The sequence below is a fragment of the Tyto alba genome, unplaced genomic scaffold (genome assembly GCF_018691265.1).
Source record: "Tyto alba isolate M040663 unplaced genomic scaffold, T.alba_DEE_v4.0 Super-Scaffold_13, whole genome shotgun sequence".
Taxonomy (NCBI): domain Eukaryota; kingdom Metazoa; phylum Chordata; class Aves; order Strigiformes; family Tytonidae; genus Tyto; species Tyto alba.
The window spans coordinates 33,591,984-33,607,025 of NW_024881275.1; the positions used below are offsets into that span (position 1 = coordinate 33,591,984).

Sequence of the window (15,042 nt, forward strand, 5' to 3'; positions counted from 1 at the left end):
AATATAAATACAGAGCACCTGGAAGGAGTGTGACAAGAAGACTGAGCATTAGTTAGGCTGGGACTCGACAGATCTGGACTCTAGCTTGGCTCCATTTCTCAGTGCAATGCAACTTTGGATGAGGATTTTCATCCTTTGTCCTTGTTCACCAATGTGAAAACTGGGAAGAATGCTATAGCTGTGGCAACCTCTTAAGCAGAAGCCCTATAGGTGACCTAAATATTACAATTCTATTGCCAAAAAAGCTTGGTAAATATAAGTGCTCTGTTTCATAGTTGTGAGCAGCCTTGCATTTCCTTGGTTTATTTTTTCTTAGTACTTAAGAGACATTGGGATATTAAATAGGGTTTTTTTTTACCATATTGTGATTTGTCATTGCAGGACAGCGATGGTGAAAAGAGCGATGACAACTTGGTAGTTGATGTTTCCAATGAGGTATACACAAAAGTGGTTTTTCTACCTTACAGTGCTGGTGATGGTGTGTCTTCAGTGGTTTGTGTGCATATTGGGTATATGAATAAGATTATAGCCTTTGACTTCATAAAGTAGCTTGAAATGCCTGAGGGAATCAAGTCAGGTCATCTTTCTTTAGAATGCAAATCAGATCTGTAACACTTACTTATACAAAGGACCTTTTTGTTTCTTGTATGAGCCAAAGGTCTGCTTGAGATACTGGAAGCCAGTTCAATGCAGCAGATAGGATGCAGCTTGTAACGGTATCAGTGTTTTCTTTCACTCTGGCAATGACTTCATTTGTGTACTTTATCAGGTCCGCCAAGTGCCTCAAACCTTTTCAGTCTGTCACCTGACGAATGAGGTTTACATGCCTATTTCAATATCCATAGATTTTTAACATTATTTTTCATGGTTAATGGCATCAAATTTTAAGACCTTCTTTCTTTAAAAAAAAAAAAAAAGTTGTCTTTCATATTCCATTTTGATTTTACAATTTTATCAGCTAAATCGATTTCAAATTGAAGGATAATGTCACTTTTTATGAAGGATCTTCATTCCAAAGTAAGAATTGCTCCCGACAAGCACTAGTGGCTAGTATAAAGTTTTTATACTAATCCACGTTGCTGATGTTTAGGATCCTTCCTCCCCCCGGGGGAGCCCAGCACACTCTCCACGGGAGAATGGCTTGGACAAGACTCGACTGCTGAAGAAAGATGCACCAATTAGTCCGGCGTCTATTGCGTCCTCCAGCAGTACTCCTTCCTCCAAATCCAAAGAACTTAGCCTTGTAAGTGCTTCAGAATGCTCCTAACCCATGATCATATGCTGAAACACATGCTTACTGGATTTCTGTCTGGACATGATTTGGATTTCCTCAGCTGTCAGTAAAGCACTATGAAGCATCTATTTAAAATTTGATTTAATTTATCTCTTCAAGGGAATTCAATAAAACAGTAAGGAGAGAGTCTACACCCTTTTTTTGGGTTAGTGAGAGGTTTTTTTCACTGGTGGTGTGGATAGATGATAGATGTGCTGTGCTGAGAGGTGTTTTTCTCCTCCCCCATATGAAAAACTGTCATTCTGAGAATAACTAAAAGTACACAGGGGTTCCTTGGGCTGTTTTTGTGTGCTGTGGTTTATAGCAAATTCAGTTCCCTGCTTGGATGTGATTTGGTTGTTAGCTTTGTTTGAATTACCAGGCCATATACAACAACAGTAATTTTTATTTTCTATCTAAAAAGTAATCTGTCATTTACAAGAGCCTTCTTTGACATGCATCGCAAATCACAATGCAAAAAAAAAAAAAAAAAGAGCTGCCTGCTAGTCGGGGGTGTTCTTTCCTTTCCTGTTTGTGACCACAGTTAATCACCTTTCTGAGCTGCACAGTAGCTCCCTTCTCAGTTCTTCCCAGGTCAGGATATGCAATTATTTAAAGAAATAAAATAAATAACAAGAAAGCTTAAAGTGAATGTAGTGCTCAGGAAAGGTGATGGAATAGCAGGTTCAGGACCGGGAGTCAGTGGTTTGTCCGATGAACAAGCTTGTCACAAGAGTGGCACTGCACAGTTCCTGACTTTATACCCATTACTGTCTCCATCCTGTTTCCAGCACCACATCTGAGGCATGAGTTGTTGGTCAGTTGTGGGTTTTTTCCCTGCTCTTCTTGTCCACCCAGCAGTTGCCACTCACAGAAACTCATGATTGTAATGGGAGCAGGTCCACCATGAGCAGAGTGAGACCACTGACAGATTTCACAGATGCTGCCAGTGTAATTGTCAGACGGCAACGATTTTCAGTCATTGACCTCGTTCTGAATCATACGGATGCCCCCAGCTAGGAAAGCTGTGAAGGCTGTAGTTAATTCCCAAAACCATCCCATCTTTTTCAGTGTCTCTGCAGCTTCTCTTCATTGCCAGGGACTGTTGGCACCCAAACGCAAATGCTAAATACCACTAATCACACACACTCTGGTTGTCGGTGGCAATCTCTCCAACCACTAGCTGAAGAATTAAAATGAATAACAAACTGTCTTCCTTTTTCCTTTTTGGTGATTAGAATGAGAAATCTACCACTCCTGTGTCTAAATCAAATACTCCGACTCCACGGACTGATGCCCCTACTCCAGGTAGCAACTCCACTCCCGGACTGAGGCCAGTGCCTGGCAAGCCCCCAGGTGTGGACCCACTAGGTTAGTGTCGGTATGTTTTGATGGTGTGAAACGGTGGCCGTTTGTCCCTAACCAGGCTCCCTTTAAATCTGCAGTGACGAGGCAGTGTTTTACAGCTGCTTAAACTGTATGCTGAGCTGGTTCTTCAGCACTTTAATACAACATGTACATATATATTCTGCTCTTTGCCAAACTTATTTCATCTGATGGGTCTGGGCTGTCTGTGTGACTTCTCTCTTACTTTTTGCCCTCAATAGCTTCAGGTTTAAGGACACCAATGGCAGTGCCATGTCCTTATCCTACCCCATTTGGGATTGTGCCACATGCTGGTATGAATGGGGAGCTGACCAGTCCTGGAGCTGCCTATGCCGGTCTACACAATATTTCCCCTCAAATGAGTGCAGCAGCAGCCGCAGCAGCAGCAGCAGCAGCTTATGGGAGATCTCCAGTGGTAAGTGTTTGCCACTAGCGTGTCCGGTGTTGAGAGCAGTTTGTATTGAATGTAAGACCTGCAGGGTTAAATCTAGTTCAGTCTCCTTGTAGTTTAGGGAGTACACTTTGGAGAACATGGATTAAGTAGACTTCTTTTGCCTAACTCCATCTTTAATACACCTTTTTGTTTTGCTTGGGGAAAACTACAGGTTGGTTTTGATCCACATCATCACATGCGAGTCCCAGGCATCCCTCCCAATCTCACAGGCATTCCAGGAGGAAAACCGTGAGTATCAAACATTCAACTTTAAAAGTCAATCATTTGTTGAAGTTGTGTTCCCTTGCTGTTTGGAATTCCCCTTAGCTACTGAAAACTATTGTATGAATAGAAATAAATACAGCTGTTTGCCAAGGGCAGGAGAAACACTGTGTAATCTTAAAGTTGCGTTTGTAAATTTGTTTTGAAGACTAATAGCAGCCAACAAGGACTGGGTGGTACAGAGTAAGGGAGACACAAGTAAGTGGAAAAAGGAGCTGACCTTCGAGTGTTTCATGCTGAGTCTGACTGGTTGGTCTTATATGGAAATACAAACTGGAACAGGATGTCAGCTTTCCATCTCTACTGTACTCTGCTTCTCAGTTTAAAAAAAATGAATTCTTTGTTCACAAAAGCCTTGCAATTATTTGCAAACTTATCAGCTGCTCTATACAGCAGTGTGCAGAGAAAGGAACACTGAGATGTTTTGTTTGATTGAAAATACTGGAAAGAATTATTGTATCATAATGTTCAAATTCATCCTTGGTGGAACTGACTGTAAAAGGTCACCTGCTCTACCAGGCTTCACTTGTTGTGAGCCTCGGAAAAAGAATTACACAGATATGAAGAACGCTCTGCTCACATCCCTCTTGAATTAGAGAGGGGAAACAGCGATGCAAACGATATTCATCCAGATTTTATGTAAGGGTCCTCCAGTTCCACATCGTGCATGACACTTGTGGGAAAGTGGCCAGCTAATACTGGAGAGTGTGAAGGGCAGGGGATGTTTGTGCCATTCCTCCTCTCATTTCTGTATGTATGAATGTCTTTGTGGAGGAGAGTTTGGTGTGTAGTCATACACTTGAATGGATGTGAGTAAATGCATAAGCTTATCTGCCAGTGAGCTTGTGGACACACGGGATTAATAACATAGTGACAACCGATGAGCCCTAGTACCTGTAACTCCTCTTGTACATATGGGTCACACAAATCATAAACCATGTCCAGCTCTCTTGGATGTCACACACTAGTTACCACCTCAATTTGACCTTCCTGCTAGTTTCGCCACCCTCTTGGGTGGCTGCGTAAGTCAAATATGGAAACTGGTGTGCTGCAGCTTCCAGACCAGCTGTTTGCATTAAAAGTCCTGTGGGGCACAGATCTTCATCCTACACAAGCAGCGGGCACTTAGAAACGTCTTGATGTAATGTTTGAATGTTTGCTGGGCTCAGGTTCATCTTTGGTGGAGGGCGACAAACTCTACCAGGTTTTGCTTGCTGTGGTCTGAGAAATGGCAATACCAGGGATGTGGAGACCTACCTGCTCACATCTCATTTGTGTTAGAGATGGAGGGAATAAAATGTGAGGCAAACTGAAATCAAACTGTTTCAGTTCTGGTGCATATCCAAGGTTTTTGAATGTTGTTGACATATTGATGGCTGGTTTAAACGTCTAAATGTAGCTGTCATTTGTCTGCCATAAGGCTTGAAACCTTTGAAATCTGTGGTTGTTTTAGCATGATTGTGTTGATTTTTCTTCATCTTAAGTGCAGTACTTTTCGCAGCTATCATTCAGGATTGTTGCTTTCTCATTTATTCTTTCTTTTCCCTTAGAGTGAAAGTTTTGTGAATTCTTTGCACTGTTGAGAGTGTGTTGAAATGGAGCAGGCAGCGTGTGGCACATCAGGGATCTGGCCCCTAGTAACTCTTTTCACTTTGGAGATGTATCAAAACGCTGAGGGTTGTACAATGTATAAATAAAAAAAGTAGCTAATGTGAAAAGTAGAAAAAGTGCTCTCCAGGTGTTTATAATGTCACATACTTGTAACATATTTAGTGTACTTCAAATAAGCAACATGTGGTGTTAGTTCTTAGAGTGAAAAAAGAAAACAAACCCACTAAAAACACTCAACCATGACAAAACCAAATCAAGCAACAAAGCAACAGTTTAATCACACATACTGGTATGAAGTCATGAATAAGAGTGAGAATAATGTAGTCACAGAACACTTCAGATCTAAGCTTTATTTCTCTAATTGTTAAATATGTTCACTGTGTACTTCATAAGCATGCTAAAAGTCACTTTGGCTGATAAAAGTATCATACACTCACTGCTCAACATGGCTCTGCAGAGAGTGACTGCATACAGAAATCAGAAAAGATGATAATGAAGTTCCACTTGTTTTGTCAGAGATTTCAGGTGACCATCAGGTGCTTTTTTCAGTACTTTACTGCAGCAAACAGGAATTAGGGGGATAACAAGGAAGATATTTCAGATTTCTGCGCTGATAATCAAACCCTAATTCTACTCTTATAGGCAGTTTGCTGCTTCTGACAACCACAGAAATCTGTCCTTCCCTTTCCTGAATGTGTTTAAATGTCAAAAAATGGAGGAGGATGATATGATCTGTCACTCAGACCTGCCAGAACAAGGAAATGGAGCGCAGGATGAGAAGAGAGTGTAGAGCTCTGGGAATAGGGCAGAAAGGTGAAAATGCAGTTGCATTTTGTCCCTCTGAAAATTATTCTAGTGTTAATGCACTATGAATCTGAAATAACAGATTCAGTAGTTAAATTCTGAAGACTGCCTTCTTCGGTGACTTTGAAGCAACAATTAAGGAAGTGATCTTCCTAAGTATTCTCACAAAATGTTTGGGGTTTTTTTTTGTGAGCTCTTCTCATCCCACCATTGTGACAATGGATTTTTCATTCAGTACTATGATGATTTTTTGGGGTCTAAGGAAATTAAAGCCTTCCTTTAAGCATACCTTGGTATGTGTATGTGAATCTTCTTATAAAGTTTGTGTTCTTGTAGTAGATGTGGTGTGCCAGGTAGCATCTCAGAACAAGACAATTTCACAACCTGACTGTTCTCCCTGGAAAATATTTTGAGATGAAGCTGTTGATAGGTTATTCACAGGTGGCATAACTGGCAGTCGCACAACACATTCTTTCTCAGAGCCCTGATTCTGGCAAGAGAAATCGGGATTTGTAGTCGTTGTGTCAGGTCCACGCAGGAGGAAAAAAAAAAAAAAAAAACGGCAGCAAGCCCCAAAAAAAGGAAAAAAAATCCAGTGCGTTTTTGCTGGTTTGTCCTGTCAGATGTCAGCAGCCATGCCTGGAGGGGACTTAACTCCTTGATGGAGGTTTCACTGCACCCTTAGGTACAGCGCTGGGCAGTTTTTCTCAAGGGCCGTGGGACCGGCGGTGCGCTCGGGGCAGCTTGGTGTCGGTCCAGCTGAGGCTTTACACATCGGATTCCATAAGGGAGCAACCAGGCGTGCCCTGGCGCTTAGCTAACCACTGTGCTCTGCAGCAGCCAGCCAACTATTTCTGTCTTCCAGGGGGCCCTGGCCTGACCTTCCTTCCCTTCTGTGCATGCGGTGGTCTCCTTGTGCCTCAAGTTTAAGAGTGGCGTCGTGTATCCTCGCTCATGATCATTGCATGAGTGGTAAAAGCTCACTTCATTCGTAGACAGTGCTTGGCTTCCCACGTTAAGAGTACCTAAGTTTATGCTTTGAGGGCCATGCTGTAGGTAAATAAATAATTTCTTCTTCACATGATTAAAAAGATTGCAAAAGGAGCTAAGTGCCCAATCTCAGTGCCTGCGGTGAAAACACACCTTTAATTCCGTTTTCTTAAATAGGCTTGAAGAAGAACTTCTTAAATCACCCGCTATCCTTTTTTTCATCTCAGAGCATACTCATTTCACGTAAGTGCAGATGGTCAGATGCAGCCGGTTCCTTTCCCTCCCGATGCCCTCATCGGTCCAGGAATCCCTCGCCACGCCCGTCAGATCAACACTCTGAACCACGGGGAGGTTGTCTGTGCAGTTACCATCAGCAACCCCACGAGACACGTGTACACGGGTGGGAAGGGGTGCGTCAAAGTCTGGGACATCAGCCACCCTGGCAACAAGAGCCCTGTCTCTCAGCTGGACTGCCTGGTAGGTGAACAGGGGTATTCAACAGTGGAAGAAGGTAGCAGGTTGTGTTAAGATTGAAATGATGCAGTTAAGGTACAAAAACCAGTGGCTATTTAAGTGCTGTCGTTGTCATCAGAGCTCAATATTCCACTTGTAAGTTTGTCGTTTGAAGTACGTTCCTTGTTGTACTTGTGGGTTTTTCCCCCCCAATGAATCAAAACATCTGTAATATCCTAAAATTGTATCGGTAAGGGGAAGGATCAAAGACAACACAGCAGATATTGTTTATAAACTTTGACATTTCTTGGCAATCTTAAAGCTTGATATCCTATCATGCTAAAAATTGCTGTCTTGCAGCTGTATTCTCTGAGAATATTTGAAGATTGTGTCAGGTATTTTGTGTTTGTGTATGTGTGTGAGTGCATTGCCCTGTCTTAATGTGACAATTAAAAATATCTCTGAGTGTTGTTCACAAATTATTTGAATGAGCTAACAAGATGAACCACTGTTAGCAGCTTTTCTCATGTCATTTACCAGTTCTTGGTAAGATGTTGCTTCTTGTTACAGAGGCGGTAAAATGAGAACTGTGCAGTACATGTAGACATATAATGAATTGCTACACAAGTTGCTACACAGATGAAGAAAATTGCCCAAATATTTTCCTCTGACATCTCCTAGATGGTGGCAGCAAGTCTCACTGGAATGGAGGTGGGGGGAGTGTGCAGGGAATTTGGTACTCCCCCATGCCGAGAGGTTAATGTGCTGAAATAAACAGAGTATGAAAATGTAACTTTCTACACAAGCTGTCGAATACAGCTATCTTGAGTTGTTTTGGGCTGGGTTCAGGTCTTTGCATTTTGATGCTAATTAAGATTAAATATCTCTCACTGCTGAATTTTGTAGATCAAGTTTAAGTACTTCCCTAATGTCATGTAATTTTCTGGCATTAATACACTTTATCATTGTCATAAGTATAAATGGCTCATTAAAACCAGGAGGGAATACAATACTTTTATGGATTTCTGCTCTCATGTTAATGCTGTTTTCCTTTCCTCATGAGTAATCCCTTGATGGCTTCTGTCTCCACAGAACAGAGATAACTACATCCGTTCCTGCAGATTGCTCCCTGACGGCCGCACCCTCATTGTTGGTGGGGAAGCCAGCACGTTATCCATTTGGGACCTGGCAGCTCCAACTCCTCGCATCAAAGCAGAGCTGACATCTTCTGCTCCAGCTTGCTATGCCCTAGCTATCAGCCCCGATTCCAAGGTCTGCTTCTCTTGCTGTAGCGATGGGAACATTGCAGTGTGGGATCTGCATAACCAGACTTTAGTAAGGTAGGTTGACAGAACTGGATCATCAGGTTGTGAAGAATTAATTAGACATGGCCTTACGTGCTCTTCTGAATACATACGCAATTTTCTCCATGGTGTCTGCATAGCTGCTTCCAGGATTTCATTGCTAGGCAATAGCAATGGTAATACTTTGTCAAAAGTATACATAATTATTTATAGGTTTTGAGAGTTTCTTCATTCCAGGTCTATTGAGCAGCCCATAACTGTAATTTCCTAAGATCAGCTGCTGTTGACACTTCTGTAGGTTCTTTGAACAGATGTGTTTCTTTGTTTTCATGCTCACACTCCAATCTCCTTAATCAGTGCTCCAGCAAATACGTCTTGGCCAAAGATGTATGTAAATTACTGCACTGCAAACTTAGCATTTTAGGAGTATGAGTTGCTGCTCAACACTAATGCACAGTAAGGTAGGAGCCAGTCATATGGATTCTCTCTATGCACTGCACTGTGTGTATGTTGTTATATCTAATATATCAGTATTGCATGTAAAGGCAGGCTTTTACTCCCTGATACTCACATTTAGACTGCTCTTTTTTTCCTGGTACTGTTGATGACCTGCAGGTTCTTCTTAAACTAAGTGAATTTTGACAATCATGCTACATTCCTTTGGGAGGAGTAGGATATTTTCAGCTGAATAGTGGGTATCACACAGTCAGCAACAAAGATCCCCAGAGCGTCTGACTCATAAAGTGTGCTTTTTGAAATCAAATTAGCGCTTGGCTGTCTGGCCTGATTGCTTCGTCAATTCATCACAAAACTCACGTGATGGTCCCACAGTTTATATTAATCTCAGATTGCTGTTGGAATCTGTGTTACAGTTGTCTTTAATGGCTGCGTGGCAGGGAGTGAAAGGAAAATGAGGTATTTGGTGTACATACTCAGAACTGACTTTTGCTGATGTGAGAATGTGCGTGTCTTCTTTTGACATTTTCAGGCAATTTCAGGGCCACACAGATGGAGCAAGCTGTATTGACATTTCTAATGATGGCACCAAACTATGGACAGGAGGCTTGGACAATACAGTCAGATCCTGGGATCTCAGAGAAGGGAGACAGCTACAGCAACATGACTTCACATCACAGGTTGAATCTTAGAAGCTTCGGCATGTTAAGAAAGTCTGTCATGGTTATCAAAAATAAGCACTTCTGTGTTTTGTGGTTTTTTTTTAAAAGCAAAAAATGCAGTCTCGAAGAGAACTCCAAAGAAATTTTCGCTTAGTCTAACACTTTTTTTCTTTTTTTTTTTTTTTTTTTCTGATGCGGCAGCTAAACATCTTTCTGGATTATGACTATTTGACAGATTAGTACTTCTCCTGTGAGAGTAGTGGAGAATCCTTTTTGTAAAAGAATTGCCAGATTAAAGTGTTCCTGTGTGCAATCTGTTCCTGTTTCTGTAGATTCTTGTTCAAAAATATTTTATGAAAATATTTTTAAATGCTGTCAGATAAGATAGGACATTAACTTTTATAGCTTGATTCAGTGCTGTGCTATTACAGTTTTAATTGAGCTTTGTTTACATGAACTGATATATCTTGATTACTATAGTAATTGGATTATCTTGTTTTTAAAACTGTGGTAGACCAAAATGTGTTTTTGCATAGTGTTAACAGTGTAGCAGGAGTCGTTTTTGAGTATCTCAAGCTCATTCCTTTCCTGATGGAAGCATGTGCTGTGCTAATTTCAGATCTTCTCACTGGGCTATTGTCCAACTGGTGAGTGGTTGGCAGTGGGAATGGAGAACAGTAATGTCGAGGTGCTGCATGTTACTAAGCCGGACAAATATCAGCTGCATCTTCATGAGAGCTGTGTGTTGTCACTCAAATTTGCTCACTGTGGTAAGCAAATCTTTCTATGCCAGTGTTTCGCCTCCTGAGAAATTCATTCAGGATTACGGAGGTAGATTTAAAAATCAGATGTTAAATTTAAGTTTTGTAATTATTTAAAAAATTCTATATGACTGCTTTTTTGTGTGAGCTGCTTATGTTGTGATCGAACATCGTAGTGCAACCAGATGAAAACGCGACTGTTCTTTGGATATGTTTTCCAGTAATGTGTGAATGCATTGTTTTTATGATTAATCTGTTTCTTGGGTGCATTCCTTGAAAACAAAATGCAACAATAACATTTAAACAATCTGTTGCAGGCAAATGGTTTGTAAGCACTGGAAAAGATAATCTTCTTAATGCCTGGAGAACACCTTATGGAGCCAGTATATTCCAGGTAATAATCTCCTAGAAGCTGTTTTCCACATACATTACAATGCAGTAGAGCTGCACTTCTCAAGGTCTGTCATTATCTTAAGGAGTTTTTAAATGGAAATTCTTAGCTAATTACTATGTTCCTTTAAGACTTTGTCTGTAATTAAACAGAGATATGCTTTTGTCCTTTCTAAAATTTTGAGTAATTTAGCTCTTAGAATAAAGTAGCCCTTTAACCTGAAATTGGTTTTAGCACCCTTCTTTCCCACCTTCTTGCACAACAGAACCCAAGTCATGTCATTAGGGTGAGCATTTACTGAGGGTATGAAATGTCACTAAAACAGTGAACGTCATATTCAACACATGTATTTTTATTGGGTGAGATGTGTAAAGTCAGTGGATTGGACAGGCAGACTCCTGAGCTGAAGACTTGTCTCCTTATGGAGGAGCGCCATGGAGTATGACTGGAAGTTGTAACCTTTCTATAATCTTTACTCCATCTGTGCCCAATTTTAATGGCAATTCAGTGCTATTAAAGAAAAGTGGGGGTTTTGTCATGTCCTTCACTTATTTCCCCTACAGTTACCTTTAGGCTGCGTGGTTTTTTTTTTTTTACTTAACGGGTATTCTGGTTTAAATGGTCATGTCTCACCTGTACTGATACCTGCCGTATCTCTACCTCTGGGGACAGCGCAGTTTGCCTTGACATGAGAAAGCTGAGCTCTTGAGTTTTCTTTGTGGAGGCTGTTCAGCTCTGGAACCACCTCCCACAGAAGGCCCATATCATCCTAACAAGAACGCATCTCCTTTAAAAGTGATGTTAAAACCCCAGTGCAGCTTTCTTAATGAGGGCTAGAGAAAGAAGCTTCATGTGCAGTGCAGCAGAGGGTTTTCTTGTCAGGAGCTTAGCTTGACTGGGAAGTGTTTAGCTCATGCAGTGACAGGCAGAAAAGAATGTGACTGTATGTTATGTAAAGAAAGCATGCACTAAAAGCAAGTAAAAGGTAACATTATGTACACATCATCTTACAAAAGTCAGAAAAGCTGGGAGAGACAGAGCTACTGCATTCTGGTTTATCCTGTCTCCCATTCACCTGCTAAACACTGTTGCTCATCCTGTTCCACTACAGTATCTCTTCGTATTTGCATCCTTCCTGATAATTTAAATTCCTTTGTGCAAGGCTTTTGTCTTCTGTGCTGGGGAAGTAGTGAGAGGAGATACAGTTAATTCTGTGGAGTCCCCTTGTTCTATACCTCTGGGTGGGTAGGGCTTTGTAGTGCTTCTCCATACAGGTTTCTGGTTTACAGCAAAAAAGGGAGAGAAGAAGAAGGTGGCTTTTCACTCATTTTTATTCAAAACCTAATGTATAAAATATTAATAAATGCTTATTGCTTGTAAAGTGTATAGAAAGGGCTGTTCCTTTTTGTGGGATTGATAGATTATCTCTAGGTCCATAACATTCACTTCTCTTTCCACTGCTTTTTTTTGTTGCCATAGAGCTTTAGGATGAACAAGTTCGGAGAAACGGTCTTGTAAACAAAAGCTGCCAGTATGATACTGATATTTAAATGAGCTTTCAGTGTATTCCCTCTCTATGAACTCTTCCAATTAATCTTCAGACCCTTCCAGATTGAAGGATTGGAAAGACATAATTTTCTTTTTTCTTTGTTTTTTTTTCTCTCGTAGTCCAAAGAATCCTCATCTGTGCTTAGCTGTGATATCTCTGTGGATGACAAATACATTGTCACTGGCTCTGGGGACAAGAAAGCTACAGTCTATGAAGTTATTTATTAGAGACAAATCTGAATGCAGACAGAACTCCTTCTCCTAGCACTTTGCTGTATATTCCTTTTTTTTCTTTCTAAACTGAGAACTTACATGCTCATCACAATTGTGAAATTTATTTTTACCTTCGTAACTTGCTGTTGATTTGTGAATGCTCATTAAGAACTTGTGATACCAAATTGTCAGATATCTACTTGGAAGAAGATGGAATAAGCATACTTACCAGTGAACTTGCTTCTTTCATTATGTAGTATAGCTGTAATGTATTTATTTTGTTTAAAGAAGGCTTTCTAACAAGGAACTGACTAAATAAAGCTGTCTGGCCCGGCTTTAGTTTGAAAGGTGCATTATATACTTTGTGTTTTTTTTTCAGGTGGATGAATTGGGGATCTTGGAGAAGGAGATAGTTAAAGTTACACTAAATAGACTTGTAGTTTCTATTTAAAAAAATAAACTTTGTTATATTTTTTAGTCCTGTTCTTGGATGAGACCTCTAAGTGTTATTACAGTATAATTATTTGGTGGGAAGATGCTGTATCTTAACTATTTTAGACAGTCTTGGAAATTTAGGAAATTGCAAACTGTAGCCAGTAATCTACATGCCTGTGATGAATGGCAAATTCAGTTCACATCTAAATTAAATTCACTTTAAGTAAGAATGTGCTAATTTATATATTTGCAATGTTAATATAGCATCTTGTGTACAGATCTGTTCTCAATGCTTTTCTGTTTATAAGCATAAAGCATTTTGGTGTCAAGCTAGGTTTTTTAATATAAACACCTCTCTTTGTTATATTGTAGAGAGTACAATAAGTTGCCTCAAAGAATCACCTTTGTTACTTCTGGAAACTTTTGCAATGTTTCCTTGAAAATGGGGATATGTGTCTTTGGGCAATTTTTCAATTACAAGAGATTATGAAAAATATTTGATATGTTCTTTGGAAACTGCACTGAAATAAGAATGGATGCCTACCAATATACAAACTACAAAAGCAATGACCTCTGAGGTAGGATTTACAAGAGTACTCATTCCGACATACAAAAAGGAATGGTTTCTCATTGGGATAAGGACTTGCTTTGTTCGCCAGCAGTTCAATCCAAGTCTTGTTTGGATGTCCCTAAAACGGACGCAGACTGAGCCATTGTGCCAGAGACAACGTGTTATCTTTTTATGTTGTTGTTGTTGCTGTTAAACTATGATCTGTGACTTTTTTTTTGAATGCTTTAAAAAAAATCTTTAAGTCTGTGGATCTGCTGATGTACAGTGCCTTTGCTGCTATGGATCAAAATCAAAAGACCCGTGTAGATAAATCTTATTGTATAAGTAGAAAATTACTTAATTTCATACTAGAAATGGATTGATGCTGCAAGTTAAAATGGACTGTTCATTGAAGTTCCAAATGTGGTAGCAAAAAAATGGTGTCTTAAGTGCTTAGTGTTTGATGTCATTAACAGTTTCGTAATACTCTACATTGTAGAAAGATTTTGATACTAAACTGTGTCATTGTACATAGTTCTAATGCATTGTATTGACCACCAGTACTTCTATAATGGTAGATTATTGTTTGTGCATTCAGACTTTTAAGCATTAAACATAAGTAACTTCTAAAATGAATTTTTCTATTTTTTTCCCCTCCCTCATTCTTTTTCACACGTGATAATCTCAGTTACGTGTGCAGAATGCTGTCTGTAGGGACAGCAGGCATTCAGTTGTCAAGCATGCCAGTACAGGTTTGAGGTTTTGTGGCCGAGAGACTGGAGTTTCACAGAATTTCTCCAAGCTAGCAACATTGATGAATTTATAGTTTCCCAAGTTAACTGACTGCAGTGATTCTGCACTCTTGGAGCCATCAGCCACAGACTTCGGCTGTGTCATCTAGGGGTTTGCCACCTCCTGTTTGTGTAGTTTCCCATTTGATACAAGGCTTTATGTTATCCCGTGCATTGGGGAGAGTGAAATTGGGGATGATTCCTGCTTCCATGCCTGCTGAAGTGTGCGGATCCCAGCAGGATGTGGGGAGTGGTGTTGCATTGCAGCATCACGCCTGGGTTTTCCCATCCAGAGCCAAAACCTGTTCATGCCCATGTAAAGGCTTCTGATCTCGGTTTTAGATCAAGAATTTAACCCAGCTTCCACTGAGTTAAGACACAGGTTAAAGTGAACTGAGGGAAATTAATTTATACACTATTGCGGGGAGGTGGGGGGTGGAGTTGTGCTATTCATAACAAGATAAAAGGAAATGGCAAAAATCCAAGGGGAATTTGGAAGTGAATCTTTCTCCTGTAACCCATTTCTGAAAAGTAACATCGCATGTGTTGGAAATTCCCAGGCATATAAGCCTGTCCTGCCGTGACTTGCCAGCCCATGGTGACTGCCAGTATGTGAACCCAAGCTGAGAAATTCTGGTTTTTTTTTTTTGAAGTGCCAAAACAAGGCTTAAACTGATGAGGTCATTTACCTGTACTATG

General features: G+C 40.3%; 1 protein-coding gene across 5 annotated transcripts in view; it reads left to right on the forward strand.

The window, feature by feature from the left end:
* The window catches only part of TLE4 (TLE family member 4, transcriptional corepressor), a 101,316-nt gene extending 87,132 nt beyond the window's left edge, over positions 1-14,184 (forward strand). For all 5 annotated transcript variants that reach the window (XM_042787592.1, XM_042787593.1, XM_042787594.1 and 2 more), the window contains 11 exons: positions 382-435; positions 1,091-1,243; positions 2,512-2,644; positions 2,881-3,074; positions 3,265-3,341; positions 7,007-7,256; positions 8,325-8,572; positions 9,525-9,672; positions 10,274-10,424; positions 10,733-10,809; positions 12,475-14,184. In XM_042787592.1, the coding sequence (XP_042643526.1) occupies positions 382-435; positions 1,091-1,243; positions 2,512-2,644; positions 2,881-3,074; positions 3,265-3,341; positions 7,007-7,256; positions 8,325-8,572; positions 9,525-9,672; positions 10,274-10,424; positions 10,733-10,809; positions 12,475-12,582 (1,593 nt within the window). In that variant the 3' untranslated portion in view covers positions 12,583-14,184. The remainder of the gene's footprint in view (positions 1-381; positions 436-1,090; positions 1,244-2,511; positions 2,645-2,880; positions 3,075-3,264; positions 3,342-7,006; positions 7,257-8,324; positions 8,573-9,524; positions 9,673-10,273; positions 10,425-10,732; positions 10,810-12,474) is intronic.
* The last annotated feature ends 858 nt before the right edge of the window (positions 14,185-15,042 follow it).